This window comes from Bidens hawaiensis, unplaced genomic scaffold, assembly GCF_021521415.1.
Source record: "Bidens hawaiensis isolate Kalapana, Puna unplaced genomic scaffold, B.hawaiensis_p1.1 tig00010855_1, whole genome shotgun sequence".
NCBI lineage: Eukaryota > Viridiplantae > Streptophyta > Magnoliopsida > Asterales > Asteraceae > Bidens > Bidens hawaiensis.
The window spans coordinates 173,245-196,902 of NW_027491838.1; the positions used below are offsets into that span (position 1 = coordinate 173,245).

At 36.5% G+C, this 23,658-nt stretch overlaps 2 protein-coding genes and 1 pseudogene across 2 annotated transcripts; 2 read left to right on the top strand and 1 right to left on the bottom strand.

The window, feature by feature from the left end:
• Nucleotides 1–6,981: 6,981 nt before the first annotated feature.
• On the top strand, nucleotides 6,982–7,374 carry LOC143536650 (secreted RxLR effector protein 161-like). The gene has a single exon (XM_077030591.1). The coding sequence runs from the start codon at nucleotides 6,982–6,984 to the stop codon at nucleotides 7,372–7,374; it is 393 nt and encodes a 130-aa protein (XP_076886706.1).
• A 1,174-nt stretch (nucleotides 7,375–8,548) lies between these two features.
• Nucleotides 8,549–9,250, top strand: LOC143536651 (putative WRKY transcription factor 56 pseudogene; annotated as a pseudogene).
• A 7,256-nt stretch (nucleotides 9,251–16,506) lies between these two features.
• Nucleotides 16,507–22,088, bottom strand: LOC143536636 (uncharacterized protein At1g32220, chloroplastic-like). Its single transcript, XM_077030576.1, has 10 exons — nucleotides 22,031–22,088; nucleotides 21,805–21,928; nucleotides 20,500–20,588; nucleotides 20,106–20,161; nucleotides 19,755–19,810; nucleotides 19,475–19,568; nucleotides 17,594–17,673; nucleotides 17,383–17,425; nucleotides 17,169–17,260; nucleotides 16,507–16,938 (listed from the first exon to the last, which is right to left on the bottom strand). Exons 1-10 carry the CDS (start codon nucleotides 22,072–22,074, stop codon nucleotides 16,765–16,767), a joined length of 852 nt encoding a protein of 283 aa, XP_076886691.1. The 5' UTR covers nucleotides 22,075–22,088; the 3' UTR covers nucleotides 16,507–16,764.
• Between the last annotated feature and the right edge of the window lie 1,570 nt (nucleotides 22,089–23,658).

Below are 23,658 nucleotides of genomic sequence, written 5' to 3' on the forward strand. Positions count from 1 at the left end.
GACCCTTATAATATCTGTGAGGTTATAGGGCGAAAGGCTCTTTAAAACGTATGATTATGAACGTAAAGAAAGTATGTAAGTAAGAAAGAAAGTATGTAAGTAAGAATGAAGGTATGAGTACTTATGTGTGTATGAAAGAAAGTTGTGAGGTTAAGTACGTATGTATGTAATAAGGTATTGTATGGTATTGTATGATTAACTAGAACTCACTCAGCGTAGCTGACTTTTAGTATGCACGCAGGTGAGCTGATTATAGAGTTAGCATGAGGATGACACACGGCATGGATTGAACGGCTGGCATCTGAAGAAAGAAGTAAAGATGTTTTAAATATAAAGTTTTGTGTTATGGTATCAAAGAAAAGATTTAATGTTTTGTAACAAATGATTAATGTTTTATATTCCGCGAAAAGTTTTAATAAACTCTGATTTGAAGAACTGTGTTTATGAGTAAATCCGACGCTAAAGTAGGGTCACCGGGTTCGGGGCCTTACATTATTTTAGCCATCCGTACTTGTAATTTGTAACTTAATAATTCAATTTATTACCAGTTTGGGTTAAACAGCTTGTGACTGCCAAAGCCTCAGCATAGTACTTTGTACTTTCTTTTTAACTGAATAATATGCTTGGTTACATGGATTTTGATACCGTTCAATGCCGAAATTATTATACAATATTTTTTTGGACAACCTAACATCTTATTTTAAATACAAGGACTTTCCAAAGCATGAACAATACTTAATGGTTTAACGCAGTTTAAGTATTGTTATCGGTCAACAAACAAAGCTCATTCCATTCAACTATCACCTATGAAAAAGGAACCTCAAACTAATTGTTGGTATGTGGACATAAATGAAGTTTAAAACCCATGCTATCACAGATACACACTACATAAACGCAACATGCATATAACATACATGCCGTGCTTCTTATATAGATGTTGTAGGAAAAATAATAACAAGGGAATTCATAAAACAACAGTGCAAGTTTGAATTGTTCCTGCAAGATACCACGTAAGTTCTTACTTATACACCAAAGAATAGCATCATATATTGTCATTACTAAACTGTCATTTTAACAAAAAATAAAACAATGCATATGCGCAGCGGGCACATAATGCAACTGATTTTGTATGTCAAGGAGCATATCAACCAGGTCAGCACATTTTCTGTGACGCTACAAAAACGAGTTATTTACGTATCGCACTTGAAGTTGGTTCAACTTAAACAAAGTAAGCCTATATTCCTATACATATCTATATCTTACATGTTTACATGAGCTATGAAAAAGGAACCTCAAACTAATTGTTGGTACGTGGACATAAATGAAGTTTAAAACCCATGCTATCACAGATACACACTACATAAACGCAACATGCATATAACATACATGTCGTGCTTCTTATATAGATGTTGTAGGAAAAATAATAACCAGGGAATTCATAAAACAACAGTGCAAGTTTGAATTGTTCCTGCAAGATACCACGTAAGTTCTTACTTATACACTAAAGAATAACATCATATATTGTCATTACTAAACTGTCGTTTTAACAAAAACTAAACCAATGCATATGCGCAGTGATCACATAATGCAACTGGTTTTGTATGTCAAGGAGCATATCAACCAGGTCAGCACATTTTCTGTGACGCTACAAAAACGAGTTATTTACGTATCGCACTTGAAGTTGGTTCAACTTAAACAAAGTAAGCCTATATTCCTATACATATCTATATCTTACATGTTTACATGCGCTATTGTGATGCTCGTTATTATCACTACAATTCAGATTCATTACTTTTTATGTTGTTGTTATGACCCCACCATTACACCTCCGCTTAGGTGTATTTCACAATGCAAAAGTAGCTCTTTATGATAACATGTTATAATTATTTGCACTATACATTTTTTTTGCAGTTATGCATGATTAACGCCGTATTAAAATTTATCTTTCGCTATTTATAGATTTTTTTTTATTTATTTTCATATACACAAATCGTGTACCTATATTATGAAACCGTTAACTTCATACATGTTTATTTTATACCGAGTCTTCGGAGCAATATTATTAGTCTCGGTCAAGCCTCGGAACACGGGTGTGATATTCATATAAAAGATAACTACCTTATGATACATGATGGGCAAGGTAGGTTGTTGATAATGGTGACTCGTTCCCTTAATCGGCTATACCGGATACAATTAATGATTAGTAAACCGGTTAGATTACTTAGCCGAACTGAAGAAACAAGTTGGTTGTGGCATGCTAGGCTTGGTCACTTGAACTTTGAATCAATTAAGCTAATGACTCAGAGGGAGATGGTTGAAGGAATGTGTGGCGTTACCCATGAAAACAAGTTGTGTGAATCTTGTTTAGTCGTGAAGCAAGCAAGGCAATCTTTTCCTAATTCGATGGCGTTTAGGGCAACTCGGGCCCTAGAACTTGTGCACGGTGATCTGTTGGACCGATTACCCCTCCAACAATAGCAGGTAACTGGTACTTGTTTGTTTTAATTAATGATTACTCACGATTTGTTTGGGCGTATTTGTTGAATGCTAAAGATGAGGCGTTTGAAGCTTTCAAGAAGTATAAGAAATTGGTTGAAAATAATATCGGGAAAAAGATCAGGACATTTCGTACCGACCGAGGTGGTGAGTTTACCTCATATGAGTTCAACCAGTTTTCTGACATGGAAGGCATTCTAAGACATCTAACAGCATGTAACACCCCGGCTAAAGCGGAATACGTCCGGGTGTGACGTACAGATCACTCATAAGCTCGTAACGCTATTAAAGCGACAATAATTATATTTATTTTATTTCAATACATCACAAATACACAATAAAATAACAATACGATAAACATTGAATTTCGTTATGTTGTATTTCTAATACCCTAATGGTCCAACTAATCTAGTCTTCAATCCTTAAACTTCAACCTGCAGCACGTTGAAAATAATATATTTTGTCAATAATAATGTTGGTGAGAATTCATATAGTTTTTGCATATATATAATAAGAAAAGTATAAAATTCACAAGTCAAGATGTATTGTCTAAATCATAAAGCAAAGAAAAATAAATACATGATATTCTCGTTCGCTTGACAAAAGTCAAATATACTAAGGAACCCCTGTTCGCCGCGCTACTTGGAGTATAGAATAATGATACCGCCATTTAAAAATGGACGGCGCAGGTACGCCCCGTCGGACCCTCCCGCTATGAGTATGTATATCCACCAACAAAAACAGTAAACAACTAGCACATAATCACACATTTTACAAGTAATATGATACAGAACAAATACATACAAGACACGCATGTGAATTTTAGTTTGACACAAGAAAACCAAGTTTGGACGTGCTACACCCCAAAACGTGTAAAAGTAAAAAGGGGTTATGAAAACTCACCTCGAAATCGTAGATAACTTGAAATATAAACCGAAAGCACAATAACGAAACCGAAGCAACTGAATATCTCGAACTATAAATAAAACCAATATGAACATTTAAGTACTAGCTATCGGGATAATAAGAGCTTAGTTATTTGAATTATTTTGATAGATTTTTAATGCATTGTATTATAATACTATATTTAATCTTTACCGGTATTTTAACGATCTATTTTAATGTCATTTTGATTAATAATCTAATATTAATATGGGAATTACGAAGCACGGATTTAACGGGAAATTTTATGTTGTGAATCATAAGTTTAGCGTATTAAAAGATTCAGAAAAAGAAGAAGTTTATAGTTAACGATAAAGAATTAAAATATTAGCGTTTACATTGTTTAAATATTATTTCAACGAGAATTTTATTATTATTATGAGATGTATAACGTTTTATATTATATTATTAGTAATTTAGCGTAAATATGAGAGATAGTATTTGCAAGGCACGAGTTAACGTTTACGAGTTAAAACAAATTTTAACGGTTAAATGAGTTAAAAGCTAGATAATTATAGTTTAACGATTTAGGATTAATGACCGATTCACTAAATGAGTTTGAAAGTTGGTTTTGGATTGAAAAAGGTGAAATATAATTTATAAAAACTTACTTGATTTAAGATTATTTATATTTAATTTATTATGATATTTAAATAATTACTTTGATTTTTAGATAATTTATTTGATTAAGTGTTATACCAAAAGAGTTTAAAAGAGAGAAGAAAAAAAAATACAAAAATTTGTGCAATGACCCGGGTTCGAACCGAACCCAGGTCTGTAAGTTAACAAACCAGAGTCTTACCATTAGATCAGTTACCAATTTGATTAAAATATAGAAATCAAAATAGTTAAGTTTATGTTCAAGTTCATCATCTTCACTATAAAACCCTAGATTCCAATTCCATTAATCCGTTTAATGTATGACCAGATTAGCTTAGGGGTTTTATTAGTCGCTTCAAAACAACGAAAAACCATATAACATTTACCTCTAATGGTGTCGGGAAGGTGATGAATGAGTCTTGGCCGGAGTTAACTTTTGACGAGTGATTTTGAGGTTCGTGAGGAGATAATAGATTAAACTGATGTTGGGAATGAGTTTAGCTTAAGGCCTAGGTCCTTTTTATACTATGGATTGCAACGTAAACGTGTTAATGGACGTTATTGTGATTGCCATATTTTCCGACGGATAATACGGAACCTTAATGGTGATTAAGACGTTAAAAACCCAATTATTATTTTGAATAACCACTGTTACGGTCGTCTAAACTCGTTATGCTAAAGTTACGGGTCAAAGGGAGACGGAAATGGTGGTTTTAAAGCTGCCGGAGCCGTTTTCCGGTGGCCGAAAAAACAGTAGGGGAGGGCGGCTGGGTTGGGGAGATATACATATTATATTATTATATTTTAAATATAATTACCCAATTGGCCCCTCAACTTTCAGTTTATATTTAATTCAAAATTAAACTTAAGTTTTCAAATGGAACCTTTAACTTGAATGATTTATAAATGAAAGAAAAATTAGTAAACTTGGATAAATTTTGACTTAAACCCATAAAGTTCGGGAATTCGTTTAAATAAGAAATTTGAATCTTGGAAGTTGGTTAATTGAATAAAATAAATAATAAACGAACAAACAAATACTGTAAATTATCGTGAATATTATATTAGCGGTAAACGATGAACATGAATACATTGAAACGCCAAAACGGTTCGGTTTACAAATATAATTGAAAATTCAAATTCAATTAAACGGTATTGAATAAACAAAAATAAAAATTTTAAAATGGGTCGGGTTTTCGGGTTTGAAAAGTAACGAATGTTACACGGCACCATGCACACCTCAACAAAACGGGGTGGTTGAAAGACGGAACCAAACCTTATTAGAGATGACACGGAATATGTTAAAAGCTATGGGTGTTCCGAATTACTTATGGGGTGAGGCTATCCGACATGCAACGTACATCGAGAATCAGATTCCTACTCGTGCCCTAAAGGAGAAAACACCTTACGAGATGTTAAAACAAAAGAAACCAAATATTTCTCATCTTAAAGTATTTGGTTGTGTGGCATACTCAAAGATAGTGGGCACTCACTTAAAGAAGCTCGATGATCGTTTGAGGAGTTTAGTGCATATCGGAATCGAGACCGGGTCCAAAGCTTTCCGGTTGTTCGATCCGAAGACCCAGAAGGGTGCGATAGCTCGTGATGTGGTTTTTGATGAGAAGAAGACGTGGGTTTGGTCTAATTCGGACCAAACCAATGATGAAGCGGAGCTAGCACCGGGTTTATTTTGGGTTGATTGGAACAGGGTTATTGATACCGGAGTTGGGCAAGTTGTAATCGAGCCTATGGGAAGCAACAACATTAGTGACGAAAATTCAGCTTTGTCGCCAAATTCAGCTACAGAATCAGCGACGGCTTCTGTCGCTAATTTAGACAGCCCATCAGCACCTTTAGCGACAGATTATAATACTCTAGTCGCTAATTCCAGCAACTCAGCAACCTCTTTAGCGACACCAGCACTTAACGAACCAGAATTTAACTTACGAAGATCTACACGTGTTCCGATGGCACTGGTTAAGTTCAATGATTATGTCTTATGCTCGGAAATGGAGGACATTGAACTTCTTTTGTTTGAAGAAGGTGAACCAAGGAATTTTGGTGAAGCAAAATCCAAACCGGAGTGGGTAAAGGCTTTGCGAATGGACTCGAATCCATTAGAAGAAACGACACATGGAAGTTGACCGAGTTACTGAGAGGGGCTAAAGCTATCGGGCTGAAGTGGGTTTTCAAGGTGAAAAGAAATGCGGATGGTTTTGACGAGGTCTTTGCTCCGGTGGTGAGACTTGAAATCGTACGTATGCTCATTGCCATTGCAGCTATTGAAGGATGGCAATTACATCATTTGGATGTAAAGTCGCCATTTTTACATGGGGATCTACAAGAAGAGGTCTTTGTTTCTCAACCAGATGGGTTTGTTAAACCCGGGGAGGAAAACAAGGTCTACAAGTTAACCAAGGCTTTATACGGTTTGAGACAAGCACCGAGGGCATGGAATACCAAGCTTGATGGTATTTTAACGGGTTTGAAATTTGTGAGGTGCTCGAAAGAACAAGAGGTGTATTGGAGATTGATTGGAACCGACATTATTATTGCCGATGTGTATGTCAATGATTTGGTCGTTATGGGTTCAAACAATGATCACATTAATTAGTTCAAACTTGCGATGTCCAAGAAGTTTGAAATGTCTTATTTGGGAATGCTCACTTACTATCTCGGAATCGAAGTCTGACAGTTGTAGAATGAGATTCAAATCCATTAAAGTGCTTACGCTCGACGGTTATTGAAAGAAGCCGGGATGGAGGATTGCTATCCTAAAAGTGTACCCATGGATCCTAGTATGAATTGTCTAAAGCCGAGGATGAAATTGATGCAGATGCAACGGAGTACTGAAAGTTGGTTGGGTGTCTTTGTTACTTGTTAAACACTCGACCTGATTTGGGGTTTTCGGTTGGCATGGTTAGTAGATATATGCAAACTCCAATGAACTCTCACTTTGCAATAATTAAACAAATTCTTCAGTTTATTCAAGGAACTGTTGGATGGGGGATCAGGTATAAACAAGATGGATCAAAGGAGTTGATCGGGTACATCGATAGTAGCCATAACATTGATGAAGATGATGGAAGAAGCACTACCGGTCATGTGTTTTATTATCGGGGAGCCCCGATTTCTTGGTGCTCACAAAAGCAATGCACCGTAGCACTTTCATCATGCCAGGCAGAGTACATGGCGGCGAGTTCAGTTGCGAGACAAGCCGAATGGTTAGGTGAATTGTTGGTAGAATTGACCGGAAGAAAATTGCAAAAAGTGGTGTTAATGATTGATAACACATCGGCGATTGCCTTGGTTAAAAATCCCGTTTTTCATAGTTGAAGCAAGCACATAAAGTCCCGACTTCACTATATACGGGAGTGTGTGGAGCGGAACGAGTTAGCGGTGGAGCACATTAGTGGCAAGGAACAACGAGCTGACATTCTTATGAAAGCACTTGCGAGAATCAAGTTTGACGAGATGAGAAGATTACTCGGCGTTGAAGATCTCCTAGTTTCGAGTCGGAAATTAGGGGGTGATTGTTGGTAATTTCCATCTTATTAGGCCCGTCACGTGTAGGTGACCGGGTAGACCTATTGGGCCTATGAAATTCATTAATGATTTAATGGGTTTATGGGGTTACAATTGGGCTTTTATATTTGGGTTTTACTTGTTGGCCAAGTTAGGGTCTCCCTATAAGTTATGTTAGGGTTATTGTATGATAAGAGGGATTGTTATATTCAAGTTTTGAGCTAGTTTCTTGAGTATAATAATACGTGAGGTTTACCCTAAATATTGTGTGCTCGTTTGTGTTTCCGTTATCAATTCGTTCTTGAGTAAGTGTATCTTCATTTAATTTTCATGACAAGTCTTATAATTCACTACTACATAATTATAAGTACGTTATTTTTATGTCGGTGGTGATATATACTACTATTGCGGAGCTAAGGAAATTGAGGTTAGAGAACAAGATGTTAAAGGAGATGCTTTGCGACAACCTACTCAAAAATCATGATAACGGATCAATGCAAGACCGTAATGTAATGGCATGTAATCAATGCAACACCAGCGAGCGTCATCATCTAGGGTCGTCAAGCATCACAAGAATTTATCCACGGACGAAGCCATGGTACTTAATTCATGCTTTTCAAGAACAAGTATTTCTTTTGAGATTTTACCTGAAATTTAGGTTTTGTTCAATAGAAAACTGATTTATACGATATTGAATGCATACATGCATGCCTCTAATTTAGGGACGTGCTATACGCACACCATCTAACATCTAATCTCGCACCGTTTTCAAATAGCCCTATGAGGATTTTTCAAATGGTTGTTTTAATTGCCCACTTTTCAAGACGGTTCTTGAGGTAGTCAAACAGCTGTTTTGATACCTCAAAGTTTGATCCACATTTTCAAAATCGTCGTGGGGGTATATTTGTCTGGTGGCCGTTTTGACTGTAATTTTGAAACTATCGTTTGATCAGTATTTATGGACGGCCATTTAATGGTGTGAAATATGATACGAGTTGTAAAAGATGGATACAAGTGGAGAAAATATGGACAAAAGGCTATCAAAGATAACCCATGGCCTATTACAAGTAAATTTCTGCACCTTCCTACCCAGCTAAAATGAAGGTCATACAAAAGTCATGATGTTGTCGCATGAATCTTTAAAAAATAACTAAAAAGATTGATAAATGATTTTAGCAGGGAGTTTTATACTTGCTGATGTGACAAATTACTAGAATATAACGGATTTGGAATAACATAATGTCGAAAAATGGTTGCAAAGAAAAATAAGAAAATAAATTGAAAAAATCCTCATCATACGGCTGCAAAATTTGAGACCGAAATATTTTTTGTTATAAACAGCAGCAAATACTCGCCTGGTAGACTTTTTTGCAGCTAGCTAGTATTTTGTGACCGCCATTTTCGATCACATAAGACATATTGTGACTGATTGTAGACTGAAATGGCAGTCATAAATACTCAATTTTGTAGAATTTGCGTTAACTTATCAAGACAAGCAAACAACACTTGAGCAATTTGAAAAAAAAATAAACATGTCTTTAACTATGATGAATCAAAGAAAGACTACTAAATGTGGCATGCTTTAATCCAAGTTCAGGTACAAAGAAGCGCACAGGATGCCCATATCCTAGTCACCACTTATGATGGTAACCATAATCACGAGAAAATAAGGGAAAATGAACACTGATACGTGCCAACCCGGACATGTGCGAAGTGGACATGATATTTTCTAGTATCCACAAAGTACCTTTAACGAAATTTCAGTTTTTGTTTTGAGATTTATTCTAGAGGAATTTAATTCAGTTAATTTTCTGCAATCAAGTATTCAACATAGCCTATCTTGAATTATAACACCAGTTGAATTCTTTTAGTTCTTACTAGTGAATGGCATTACAATATAAAAGTTGATGACACTAAAACCACTAACAAGATATTATAAACCCTTTGTTATCGATCTGCATACACCAACTGGTCCAACTCTTGGACAAATTCCACTCTATGCCAGAGCTAGAAAATTTGTGTAGTTATCGAGTTTGTTGAAATTGTAGTGCAAAACGTAACAAGAAGCATAAAGGAAATTGTAAATCAAATGAATAAGATCGTGATAAGTTAGCTCCAGTTATGTCTGTTGGAATATATTGTTATTTAGGGTGCCAGAGCTAGAAAATTGTGTAGTTATCGAGTTTGTTGAAATTGTAGTGCAAAACGTAACTAGAAGCATAAAGGAAATTGTAAATCAAACGAATAAGATCGTGATAAGTTAGCTCCAGTTATGTCTATTGGAATATATTGTTATTTAGGGTTTATTCGTATGAGCCCAACTAGGCTAGGATGTTTCGAAGGTTTCTTACAACTCTATATATTGTGTTGTATTGTTCAATAATAAACGAGTTTTACCATTGTCTAACAATGTCATTGTTGGGATGACGGCTAAGACCCTCCTAGTATCACCCTAGCTCAAGAGATATAAGAAACATACCCTTTCCTCTTCCGAAGATCACCCAATGAGGCATGAAGTTAAGTAAAATATGTGTATGTATAATCTATAGATTATTGTAAAATTTTGGATGCCCCTAAATGACATGGGACGCTAGTCATTCATATTTGGTAGCTACCAACTGTTCTAGGGTCAAAAGCACGGCATAATAGTTCATCAGACGCTACAACGTTTCACTCTTTTCTTCGGCATAGTAGACCGAATGACTTTGTGTCTATCCATTATGTATGACATCATAAGGAAACAAAAGGGGGGAGTGTATGGCTGATCTTCTGAAAGACCAGTAAGAACCTCAAGACACAAGGCAAGCCTCGGCTTGGAAATCTTCTAAACCTCAAGTAACTAGGCCTTCTAGACTTGAGAGAACCCTCAAACAAACCACCGGAAAATAAAAGAAGAAAAGACTCAAAAGGGTTTTTAGAGAGAGAAAGTAGAGAGAGGCTAGAGAGAAATATATAAGAATTAGTTTTTATTTCTTTCCAAGGATGATTTACAAACTAGGGTAACCCTCCCTTTATAGACCAAGGATGGGGTTCTGTGACATCATCGCTTACATCACACTAGTCAATTACGTCATGGCTTACATCACACTAAATATTACATCATTGCTTACATCACACAAATATTAAAATATTAAACACACCTAGATGCTTTAATTACTTTAAGCTTTATTCTTAAACACACAATAATACATTTAGGTAAACAATCAGAGTTTAGTGATACTTCTTCGGGACGTGTTTCTTCATTTCTTCCATATCTTTTATCTCTAAGGTAAAATCTGGTGGATTGATGCGATCTGGACCCGTATCTTCTACTTGTGGAACATTGATTTCGAAAACTTGGTTGAATGACCTTTTACTGTTCCAGTAGTTTAGGATAACTTGATCCCATTCTGTTGTTTGGGGGTTTTCATTTGTCCAGGTGTCCATTTCTCCTAGAATCTCTGGAGGAATATTTTCAGAGTTTACCTTATTTTTCTTTGCCAAATATTGTCGGATGTCCTGCCAAGCTTGGAAGCAGCATGCTTTGTAATAGTAACTTGAAGGGTTCATTTCAAACCACCCGTAGACAAGATGTGACGGGTCTATTTATGTTGACATATTGTTTTGGACATACTTACTTGGCTTATTGTACAATACCAAGCAGTGTCTGCCTTGTCTGGGTGACAGCATCTTAACCCATTCGCTGATTGGGTAAAACCACCCAAGGAGTTTTAGCATGTTCGTCCTTTCTTCAGGGACAGCCTCTGACTTAATAGTAATCAGGTAGCTGATTAGCTTGTTAGAATTAAAGGACATGGCTATTGTGAAATTTTCGAACAGGTACCAGAAAAAGCCTAAGGCTTCTTTAGGAAGTTGGTATGGGTTACTGACGTGCAGGGTATTGAGAAAAGGGTAATCTGGATGAAACCTGTAGTTTTTCATGAAGGGGCCATTTTTCTTAAAAGCGATGGTTAGAAAGGTTTTGTAGTTTAGTTGGAAATCATCGAGGTCGTTTGCTGCAATTAGTTCTTTGATCTCTAGCGGGATTGGTGCTAAATTTGGCAGCTTAAGGTCGGAAACTTTATCCATTTTTGGTATGGATCTTGGAATGCGATAGCTCCGGGTGGGTTAGCGGGGATACCTTTGCCTTTATAGGTCAGCTGGCTTCTTTGAGTCCTTTGAGAAACAGTAGATATTTCCTTTGGTGGAGCTTTTTGCAACAGTCGTGGTCTTTGATGTGATCTGTGAATATTTTCTTTTGACTGTTTTCTATTAAAGTTGTGGTTAATATACCTCATCTTGATCTTTCCTTTCAAGATATCTTTACATGTGATTTCCTGACAACCTTCTTTTGCTTTTACAGGTGTGGCATCGTGACAACCTTCTTTTGCTTTTGCTTTTGCAGGTGTGGCATCTTTTCCCTGGTAATCTTCTTTTACTTTTTCAAGTGGGGCTTCTTTTCTCTTTTCTCTGAGAGATTCGTTTGTCTTTTTCTGTAGGAATCTTTACTGGTAGTGCGCACACTGTAACCAACTGTTTTTGGTTGGTTTTCCAAGGCTGGAGGATTATCTTCTTTAGGAAGCTTGTTTTTATCTTCTTCTTCAAGAAAGAGACCTTTGTCTTGGTATGACGTGAGCGCGTACATAGGCCTGACGTCATCTTCTGAGTCACTGATTTCTGACTCGCCTGACTCACTACTTGAACTTGAATTATCATATCTGATTGAGCAAATTGTTTTCTCTCTTGGTTCGTCATCAAGTAAGTATAATGATTCCAGATCGGAAACATCTATTGGCTCTACCATGTTGATTTGCTGTAATAAGGCTTGGGTCTTTTTCTTGTCTTTGCAGTCCCTTGCGAAGTGTCCTTTCTGGTTACAGACATAGCATCAGTCAGTATTTCTTCCTCTGCTTAAGAATTTCCATTTTCTGTTTAACTTATCTCTTTTCTTGTGGGACTTTTTTCTTCTTTGTGAGTATTCCTTATCAAGACCATACCATTTAGAAGTATGGGAGCAGTTGCAGGAATCTTCATCTTTGCATTTTATTCTGAGATGCTTATCATCACAAGCTGAGCCAAGCCTTCGTCCAGTTCTTTCAAATTCTACTAGGAACCGTTTTTGGTTACGAAGTTTTGAAAGAGCATTTAAGATCAGCTGATACAGTTCTTCGAGCGATGCTTGAGCAACTGTAGTATTTTTGTTTTCTAGTGCTTTGTATGCTTCATTTGACAAGGATTCTGGGAATGAGTTTAGGAAAACTTGTTTGAGATTTACGTCATCTACCCCATGTAAGTCGTAGAAGCGTTCAGACATTCTATTGTAATGTTTCTCTAGGTCTTTTGGTTGAAATGAACAACACTTCATTTTCAGGAATTCTTCTCGTGTTTTAACTGTGAATTCCACTGGGTTACCTAGAAACTTATTATGAATTTGTGCATAAAGTCTTCAGGTGTTTGGAATTGTTGAATCTGAATCTGTCGATATTCTCCAAGGCTTAAGAACCAGTCCTGAAGTCTCCCTTGACATCGCGTCAGGAAACGTTTGATGACCATATTGATGTTGTAGTATTGTAGTTCAGCAGAGCACCATGTCAGCATTTCTACGTATCTTTCTCGCCACTGTGATGGCGGGACGTCATCGAAGGTGAACTGTTGCTTGGAGTCTGTGTTGGGATACACAGTTTTGTTGGTTTGTGGTTCTGTCCGAGAGGCTGCGTCTTGATATCAGAATCAAAGTTGTTTCTCTCCGTTGGTTCTGGTTGTGTCATGAATAAGTGTTCGAATTCATAGTTTGGAGTTATATCTCCGGAGAATTCTGATCTTTCTTCAGAACTAGCAAGTGATTCGTCATCGAAATAATTGATACTTAGGACATTAACCGGTAATGTTTGTCGGTTATTTTGGACCATAGTCCGAGAATTCTGGTTCCTGGACGGTGGTGTTTCAGGATATGCCATCATCATCTCATCATTTCTGACCTGTTTATCTTTCTTAGGACCGCTTGTGAACGTCTTCTGTTCTTTGCTGCTTGATGAAGCACTGCGGTTTGAGGACGATTTTCTTGCTCTTGCTCTGATCTGGGCTTGCTCATTTGACCAGAGATTCATTGATGGTGATGTTTATGAGAACGAGTGAACCAGTAAAGGTTGCGGGTCAAAAGTTGTTCTGACAAATGGGGCACTCGGTAGCCTCTATGGATCATCAACCATGGTTCAAGTTCTCTGCTGCTTGTGTTGTCTTTCAAGATCTACAAGCTGTGTTTAAGGAATTTCATTTCAGCCTCCTTTTAATCTAGGCTGCTTGGCGGCTGTGAGCCAGGTCTTGCTTGGACTAGCTGGAGTAACTCGTTATGGAGTTCAAGTATCTTGGTACGGACTTCATAGATGATACTCTCAAGGCTTTGTAATCTGCTTACCAAGCTTTCTTGTGTTTGACTGAACCTGTTCTGCTAGGCTAGGATGATTTTGAGAATATTGTTTTGGGCAACAGCATTCTCGCTTTGCCAGTTGAGTGTGGCTTCAGCAACAGTAATCTGACTTGAGGAGCCTGTGGGGTTCATAGTGCTGAAAGGCTGTATTTTCCAGATATGTTTGATTTTTTGGACAGGATCTTCAAACGAAGTCAGAGCTGGGAACTCAGTCTGGTGGTCTGGGGACGAGGTGGATGCGATGGGTGTGATGATGAACATTACTTTCGGTTTAGAAGAGGTTTTGGGTGATGAAGGTTTAGTCGGCACAGACTATGACTATGACGGTGAGTTACCATAAAGGACATAGTAGTCAAACTTGCCCGATGGTTCATCGAGAAGGCCTACGGCTGGATCTCCTGCTTCGTATCTCTTCTGCAGAGACCTCTGGGATCCTTTCTTCTTTCTAGGAACATCTTCATCATATTGAACCCTATCTGCTTCATTTAAGCATGACCGACAGTTGCATGTCATATGGGAAATGTTCTGTTTTAACAGGCTGCATCATGTACATGGTTGAGAAGACATTTCGTTTGTCTTCCTTCTTGAACTTGACTTCAACCAGACCATCCTGGTGTCGGGTGAAATCTGGAGCTGTCGTTGTCTGAACTAGAGCCTGATGAATCTGTTCATAATTAATTATCCATTTTTTTGGAAGAAGCTTGAGAAGCTCTTCTCTGGATAGCTGCTTAGGAACATAGGTGCAGGTTGGGACGGCGTTAGAATTGATGTCGATAAACAGCGCGTCACCTGAATTCTCATGCCCAGGAACCATGATGTCCAAAGAATGATTTTGGACCCTGTACGCCATCTGGTAATGGAAGGTTGCTTAAAAGGTGTTAACCTGTTGGGCACCTCCAATATGGATCTGAGCCTTTAAAGCTGTTAACAGTGATGGATCATTAAGAGGCATGTTGAAGTTTGGGTAGAAGGTGACAAACACAGTGCCGACGTTCAACGTGGTCTGAATAGTACCAATACAGGCGTGTTGGTATTCTACAAACCTGGAATCGACCAAGGCGATCCGAGAGAACGCTGGTAGACCTTTTCTACCATGGAAGGTCAGGGCTAACCTGATTGCACCGAAGTGGATGTGGGTGAAGCCTTGTGCTTGGCAGATCCTTGGAAGATCTGAGGGGAGGGATAGGGTGACTAGGTGTTCAGAGGTTATGGCTGGAAGCTGATGTGAATCAAACTTGGAAGTTTGAACATACTCCTTGACACCTGGGTTGGGATTTGGACTAATTATTTTTTTGACTCTTTTTGTAAGAGAATTTTGGGGTTAGAAAAGACACTATATGGGTTAACTAAGGGCATACTAGTAATAGGGATTTTAGAATCATCAGACAGGTATGAAAATTCATATAGCTGATCAATTCTAGACGCTGACGACCGGACATAGAACGGGACAGACTGGACATGGAACGGGACGGACTAGACTCGTGGTTCATATCTGAGTTTTAACGTGATCTAACACCTTCTGGGCTTTCCCAATTCGTACCAACTAGAGACTTTCAGCGACTCTTCTCCTCTTTAACGTCGTCTTACCACTCATGAACAAATTGTCTACCGACTCAGGGGAAGTGTTTACACGTCATATCAGACTGTTCGAGTCCTTACAAGATCAGTTGTTCTGATGTGAGAGATCCGATCAAAGTCGGCAGTCACAGAGCATACTTAAAAGATCCGGGAAGGCGGAACAGGAGCCTAGCTATGGTTCTGATACCACAAAAGGGGGGAGTGTATGGCTGATCTTCTGAAAGACCAGCAAGAACCATGATACTTGAAACATAAAGTTCAACGTATAACCCACAAGAATTTCTACTCTGCTACATGTACATATTTTCACTAAACTACACAGGTCGTATTAACGTATTTGTACTAAATTACATCGCCTCATTTGAATGGCATCCCCCAAGACGGTCCTCCTACTCTTTGTTGTTTTTGTACAAGTGTTCCTATCATTTGTTACAGTTTGTTATGAAGGATCCTAATCGTGATGTTAATAATACCGATCCGAAGCTCTGTGTCAATCGAGACTCCGTGCTAATGAAAAGGGTTACTACCATTTGAGGTGTCACACCATCATCATACATAGTTTTGCCTAAATCAATCCATCTCTCTTTGAAACTAGAAAAGTGTACATCTCATATCAGATAGCAACATTGGTCATATCTTAGACGAATCTCATCTCAGTTTATTCTGCCTACAAAGATATTGAGCCATTGGGTCACCCCGTATATCACCAGCAAGTATTGGACGAAATGTGTGCTTATGAAATGATAATTCAAAGTTAGTATCTAGACGGAGCCCGGAGGACTTCAAGGATGGCTGGACCTCATGGGAAGTTTCATCCAGGTAATCAAAAACGAATCTATGTGCCCGCTGTGAACGAAGTAAACAATATTGGTTGATATTGAAGACTAAATTTTGCAAACTCAATGCTGATAAGTAGCATTTGAGCCCTAATTCCAAGCACATAATTTGTTAGCTGATAATGTTCTTGAATGCATTTAAGATATCATTCAAAATCCTGAATATGTTCATTATCGTGTTACTCCAAAATGCAAAGTAAAAAACACCCGAGAGACTGAATCAGAATTACATGAACACGATTTCCATCTCTTTTATTGACCCGAATATACCTCTCTTTTAAGAAACACGTTAATTAGTGCCACTTTCTCTACCAAAGAACAATGCCTGGTGTTTTTGAGTCTCGTCTTACTATAAATATATTTGCATTTCACCGAGCGTGTTTATTTCTGCTGGCTGTAACGTTTTAATCCATAAACATCAACTATGCCAGGAGGGAAAACTGGATCAATAGCGCCTCTTACAGCAACTTTTGCTACAGCTTTAACATCCACAGGTGGAGTCAACACTGGCCCAACTAAAGGGACCTGAGTCAACGGCTTTGCATATTGCATAACCTGCATTGTTCATAACACCAATTATTTTCAAAGGTTTCGGTTAAAGATACCAACTTTGACCTGTTCAATTTAAAAACGGGTCAATTTGGACTTCTTGTTATCTAAAATGATCATATAAAAACATAACAGGAAACAATTCCCATAACAATATTAATTTAAAACATGGGGAAAAAACTATTTGTGGCTCAAACCTAAGTTGACTGGCACATTAGTAGTCATTTTAAACGTACCATCTCTAGTGGAGAACCAATTACACCAAGAGGTAATTTCATGCTGCCAACTCGACGAGTTCCATAAATGAAACCAGGCCTCAAAATCACATCTAAAATTAAAAGATACGTGTTATTGTGAATTTAGATTAGAGATTAAAAAATACTAATAAAAAAAGAAAGCTTCGTTTAGAGAATGAGTGCATGTTATATAGAAAGGCGATAGAAAACTCACGTCCATATGGAAACTTTGTCAGCAACTCTGTTTCAGTAGCTCTCTGCATTATACAAATTTATAGGTGATTATTGGAAATTGAAAGGATAGCATTCTGTAAAAAGAAGTATAAAACTAGAAATTTGGTTTAAATAGACTGCCATTCACATTTAGCTACAAATTAACTACTTGAGAATGAAAGAATCAATGCTTGCATATGGTCGAAAAGTACCTTTCCATCATAATATCCTTGTATCAAGTAATTAATCAAGCCGAAGTCAGCAGCAGATATGTAGACAAATCTTTTAACCCCTGTAGGCATAATCAAGAATAGATTACAACTAAATTAAGGTTGAAGAACATTTAAACATTAGAAGCACAGATCTTTTTCTACTAAGGGTGTAAACAAGCTGAGCCGAGGCGCTCGTGAGCGATTTGAGATCAGCTCAAAACAAGCCGCGCTTAAACATGCTAGAGCCTAAATTGAAGCTCCTTTAGTAAACGAGCTCGAGCCTAAACTGAAGCTCCTTTAATAAACGAGCTCGAGCTTGACTAGGTTCAGCTCTTAAGGAGCCGTAAACGAGCATATAATACATATGCATATACTATGATATACATATGCATACACACACACACACATATAATCATATTTATTTTGTATAATATATATATATATATATATATAAACACATAATACATATCATTCTATATATTTATTTATTATTTTATTTATACACGGATACAATAATTACTTTTATCATACTTACGTATAGAATAATATGATTATGTGTTTAGAGACAATTTCCTACATATACACCATACAAACTTGTGAAATATCATATATATCCGATCAAAACTTAAAATATCATATATATCCCTGTAAACTAGTTAAAATATCAAATATGTCCGTTTCATTTAAAGCATCTCAAGAAATGACCATTCTACCGTTATTTTTATTAAAATTTTAAATTTTCATAGTTACCTATTTCTAACTCGCATTTTGTGTTTCGTCGTCAACAATATTTCTTTCAATGATGACATTTACGATTTCAATGGTGTATTTTATAAGTTGAAAGGATCTTTTTTATTAAATAAAAGGACGAATTCTCATTTTTATTTCAGTTCTGTTTAGTTTTTCAGTTTTCGTTTTGAGTTCGGTTTTGCTTCTTTGTTTGTTTTGGTCGGTTTTTTCAGTTTCAGTTTTCTGTTTGTTTTGATCAGTTTTTCGGTTTCGTTTTAGTTCCGTTGTTTTTTTTTGTTTCGTTTTAGTCTGTTTTGGTTCGGTTTCAATCTTTATGTTACGTTTTGATCGGGTTTTTGAGTTTCGTTTCTGTTTGGTTCTGATTTTTTTGATTTTGGTCGGTTTTTAGGTTTAAGCTCGGTTGCTGTTTTTGTTCGTTTTAGTCAGTATTGGTTTGGTTTCAATCTTTATGTTTCATTTTGATCGGTTCTCTCGGTTTCGTTTCAGTTTGGTTTCGAATTTTTCGTTTTTTCTTTCATTTTGGTCAGTTTTTTTTGTTTCGGTTTTGATTTTTTCAGTTTTTTGTTTCGTTTTGGTCGGTCTTACGGATTCGTTTCGGTTCGATTTTGTTTTTTGTGTTTCGTTTGGTCGGTTCCTCGGGTTCTTTTCGGTTCGGTTTCGGTTTTTTGTTTCATTTTGGTATGTTTTTTAGATTCGTTTTCGGTTTCAGTTTTTTTTTATCAATTTTTTTCGGTTTCATTTTGGTTTCTCAAATATCTAAAGTTTTTAAAGATTCCCACCGACAATTTTTTGGTGTTAAATTAGGTGATCCAAAATCTAATTAAACTTCAATCTCATTTGAAAGATGCTAAAAAGGGTCAAGAAAGGTAACATTGTCATAAACTACAAAAGTTACAAAAGGAGGACATATATGATACTTTTAGTTTGGACATATATGATATTTCATAAGTTTGTAGGGATATATATGAAATTCTTCCTTTAATTAATAATAACCGAGCTTTAGACATAGAGCCCGAGCTCTAGTAAATTACAGGAAGCGAGCTCGGGATCAACTCGTTACTAATTGCTAAATGAGTAATAGCATAGAAAACAATAAAACAAATAGAAAGCACAACTGAATTTAGCTTAAACCTTTTTCAGCTGCAGCTCTAACAGCATTGATGTTTGCAGTTCCATTGATCTTGTACATGTGCGCATTGGAACCAAACCCACCGACACATGAGATCTGAAAGATTTAAGCAGAAAATCAAGACTATATTTGTAAAATCTATAACAAAAAGAAAACCAGTGCTAGCTATCAACTATCTAACAGAAGTTATGTTTTCTTCTATTTTCATAAAACCAATTGTAAGACATATTGATGTTTTCTTATTTATTAGAAACATTTAGGAAGAATAGAGATGACACATACAACAGAAGTGACTCCATCGAGTGCTTCCTTCCATGAGTCACCTGACAGCAAGTCCCCTGCCATCGCACAAAGCAAAAGAATAGTCATTTTGCCTAAATAAAACAAAATTAATTTATAATCATCATAGACCAGATACTGCTTCTACTTTCAAATTAATGGGCAAACAATATACTTTTCTTTATATATGCAATACGCCAACTTGATATATCAAAATTTATATTTGTAGATTTGCCATGTTACATTCAAAAATACCTTTATCTTGATTGTCATACAATCAGTTATTAAACTTATCTGCGCCTAGTGTTCTTTCAACATTTCAGCTCATATAAACTTAGAAGTTGTATATAATACCTTTACGCCAATCTACTTTGTTAGCCCATGATTCTTGGATAGATGACTTGCCGGATCTGCCACATAAATAATAGAAAATTAGGTGGACAAATCAGCCGCATATTAAACCAACACATGAAAGATAGCATATTCAAAGCTAAAGATAGCATATTCAAAGCTAATTAAGTAAATCTTTTATTGTTAAATATCTAGGGTTTGGGCCCATATACTATAGCAACAATAAGATCAATTCAACGTAAAATTTTCTAATGTGTTTATTAATGTGAACGTGTTCAATCCGCATAAGTTATGACAAAAGTATATTAATTTAAAGCATATCATAGATCATATTGGTGATACTTTTAACTCCAAGAAATTCATTTAAAGATGATGTAAAAAAATTAAAGATGATTACCTGCTAAGGCTCGCAACTGACAAGCCGCGATCCAATGCTTCTTTGCATATGTGTGAGCCAACAAACCCATTTCCACCAAGAATAAGTAACTGATTACAAAAAAATTAAAAAATAGATAAATATATGCTTATTCATATATACATATACAAACATGAAAACATCAATACATATGCACCCCAGTTAAGTGTTTGTTAACAAAGATCCAACAATTTCAGTTCTGAGTTTTTCATAGCATCCCAATAATGCAATATTTCCTGTTTGCCAAAACTACATTCAGATATCACCAAATGATACTCAAAGCAATAATTTTGGTTCACAAGATTCTTCTACTTATGTCTTGCTCAAAGAGCAGCATAGACATTCGACTAATGATCAAACATCAAACACACAGATCTTAAAGTAAACAAAGACGAAGAGCATCTTAGAAATATTTGAATAATGGTCAAGCTTGTAGCCATTACATTACACTATGTTCTAGTTCTAATCAACATTGATTCTGGTGACGACGAGATTAACACTTGGGCATGTAAAACCTTCTTTTTGGTTGGCCATTGTGCTCTCATCACCCTCAAATATCAATATATAAACATGATCTCACAAGAAAAAAAAACAAAACAATATATGCATACATATATAGGTAAATGTTAAAATTAATCATTTCAATTTCATAATCCATAACATTACTCTAATTGCCTTTTTTCTCTTATTCTTGCATACTGGACTTCATTTGAGCTATTGGGCTATTGTGTACTTGGGCTTGTTTGGATATGGATCTGCATGCTTGTTCTTTGCTCACACATAATCTCTGTTGATCGTATCTCACCATCTACAAACGGTCGGTTGTTTCAAGCCCTAATCACATACGGAAAGGAGCCATTTACCATTCACCTACAGCTGGAGATTTGGTTCCATGTTTCTGCTCTCTTTGATTGATTGAAGGACGCTCCCTTGGTTAGAGTTCAAGTATAAATACAGGCTCTACGATAGTTAAGAAGATAAGCATTCATCACAATAAATCTTATTCTTGGTGTTCTTATTCATCGGTAATTAGTCCGATGAAAGTCGTCTGCAGTTCCATGTAATTCTATTTCGATCAGTGTGTAATCGGTTGTTCTTGTTTATCAATTTCAATCATTTGACTTTTCATACAATTAATTGTTCTTGAGAATAAATTGAATCACATTTTCTGACAGTAAAGGATGGAATGCAAAGGCTCCTTATCCTACAAAGGCCTTTCGTGCCATAACTACGCATGAAGTAAAATAATCGTCAACATATATAAGTAAGTACGCAAGCTAAAAGTACCTTTTCTACTGCAGGAGGTGGAGTCTGTACGGTTTCAGCTTCCTCTACTTTAAGCGGTTCATCATCAATCTTATTAGATTCCGTTGACAGATACCTTCCTCTTCCAATTGAACCAAATGTATGCCTTCAATTCCACAACAATTAGTACTACAAACCCTAAAAATTCTATTCCTCTAATTACAACCGCATTTGAATTAATTGAAGGATTTGAGATCGGAAAACTTACAGTAATCGGGAAGGTGATAATCTGGAGTGGATTAAACGAGACATGATCGTCTGATTGGTTGCTTCAATCGGAGGGTTCGTTATTCGAAGAGGTGAAATGAAGGCAACTTGAAGCGCAGTGTGGAATGGTGGTGACACGTATCATGTACACGTGGGTTAATTTCGGCCTGTAGCATGCGGCCATCTAGAAGATGCGAACGAAAAGTGTAGTTTTTACAAATGGTTAAATATGGTCCCTCAACTATGACTACTTGTGTGAAGTCTTTAAAAGAACCGGTTCGGGTTATAAGCCGAACTAGGTTGATCAACAGGTAATAAAAACTGGTTTCGGTTATAAAGGTTGAAGAGGAGAAACTTTTGAATCTATTAAATGGATTCGGTTCGGGTTTTAAACCGGTTTGGGGAAAAAACAGTTTACTGTCGAATAAGGAGGGTTAAAAAACGGGTTCAGTGAATTTGACTATAAGGTCGTGTGCATCTGTTCGGTCGGTAAAGCATGAGCCTTGAAACCTAGGCGTTGGTAAAAACCCTTGTAAAAAATGAGTATTACGATGACAATTTGACAAAAATTCAGTTAGTTTCGATTACGTTCGTTATGGTATAAGCAGCGTTAAGCGTTAAACCCTAAAAAAATCGTCAACCTAACATAAAAATAATAACACATAAACAAATATAGCATTTAAAATGACATTTATTCATTCTGTAAAACCCAAGCGTTGTAGGTCTGAGCGTTACGGCGGTGAATCAACGCAAATTCGGACAATTTCGGTTACGTTTTTTTTTATTTTCTTATATTTGAACAGCAAATTTCTTTTGATCCTTGTGGTCTGTGGGACTTGAACCCAAGACCTCCCCTTCCAAACTTATGGTGTTTAAAGACTTTGTATTTGCCAATGAACCACCAACCCATTGTGGTTACATTCGTTACGTTGTCGTATAAACAACGTTGGTAAAATCCAGCATTTAAACCCAAAAACTAAATTCATCAATCAACAAATAAAAGAATTAGCATATAATAAAATAAAAAAAAATAAACAACATAGTTAAAACCTAGGCGTTGATAAAACCCGAGCGTTGTCGGTCCCCGGCTCTGCAACGGCGAGTTAGTAAAACTCGGGTGTGGTAAAACTTGAGTGTTGCCGGTCTGGGCGGTGAGTCTACATGAATTCGTTCGGTTGTGGTTACGTTCATTACAATATTAGAAGTAAACAACGAATTTGGTAAAACCTAAGCATTGTCGGTCTCAGACTTTGTAACGATGAGTCAACATAAATAACCATTTAATTATAAAATTTAATTAATCCAATAAACACAAAATTTAATCCAATAAACAATTAATAATCATTAAATAATTATAAAATTTAATAAAAAAATAAAAACAAAAGAAACCCAAAAAACTGACTATTAAGGCGTCGCGACTCACCCCAGCAAGGGCTTATTTATAATATTACATTTTTCGGTAACTTTCTGCATTAGGAGTTGTAGCCTGGGTTTCAAATGTTTGTACATTGCTTACGTCATATTATGCATTTTTTTGTTGGCAATTATCCACTTCCTCTCTCTCTCTCTCTCTCTCATGTCCTATACATTTGGACATTTGTTAGAGCATTCTCATCCAACCTCTTATAT

Bases quoted from the DNA above. Each gene is read 5' to 3' on its own strand.
- LOC143536636 (XM_077030576.1), bottom strand. From the start codon at position 22,074: ATGTCTCGTTTAATCCACTCCAGATTATCACCTTCCCGATTACT. The intron at 19,811-20,105 runs GTATTATATACA...GTGCGATGGCAG, and splicing joins CAAAGTAGATTGGCGTAAAG to GGGACTTGCTGTCAGGTGAC. The intron at 19,569-19,754 runs GTATGTGTCATC...TAAATCTTTCAG, and splicing joins TCGATGGAGTCACTTCTGTT to ATCTCATGTGTCGGTGGGTT.
- LOC143536650 (XM_077030591.1), top strand. From the start codon at position 6,982: ATGAACTCTCACTTTGCAATAATTAAACAAATTCTTCAGTTTATTCAA.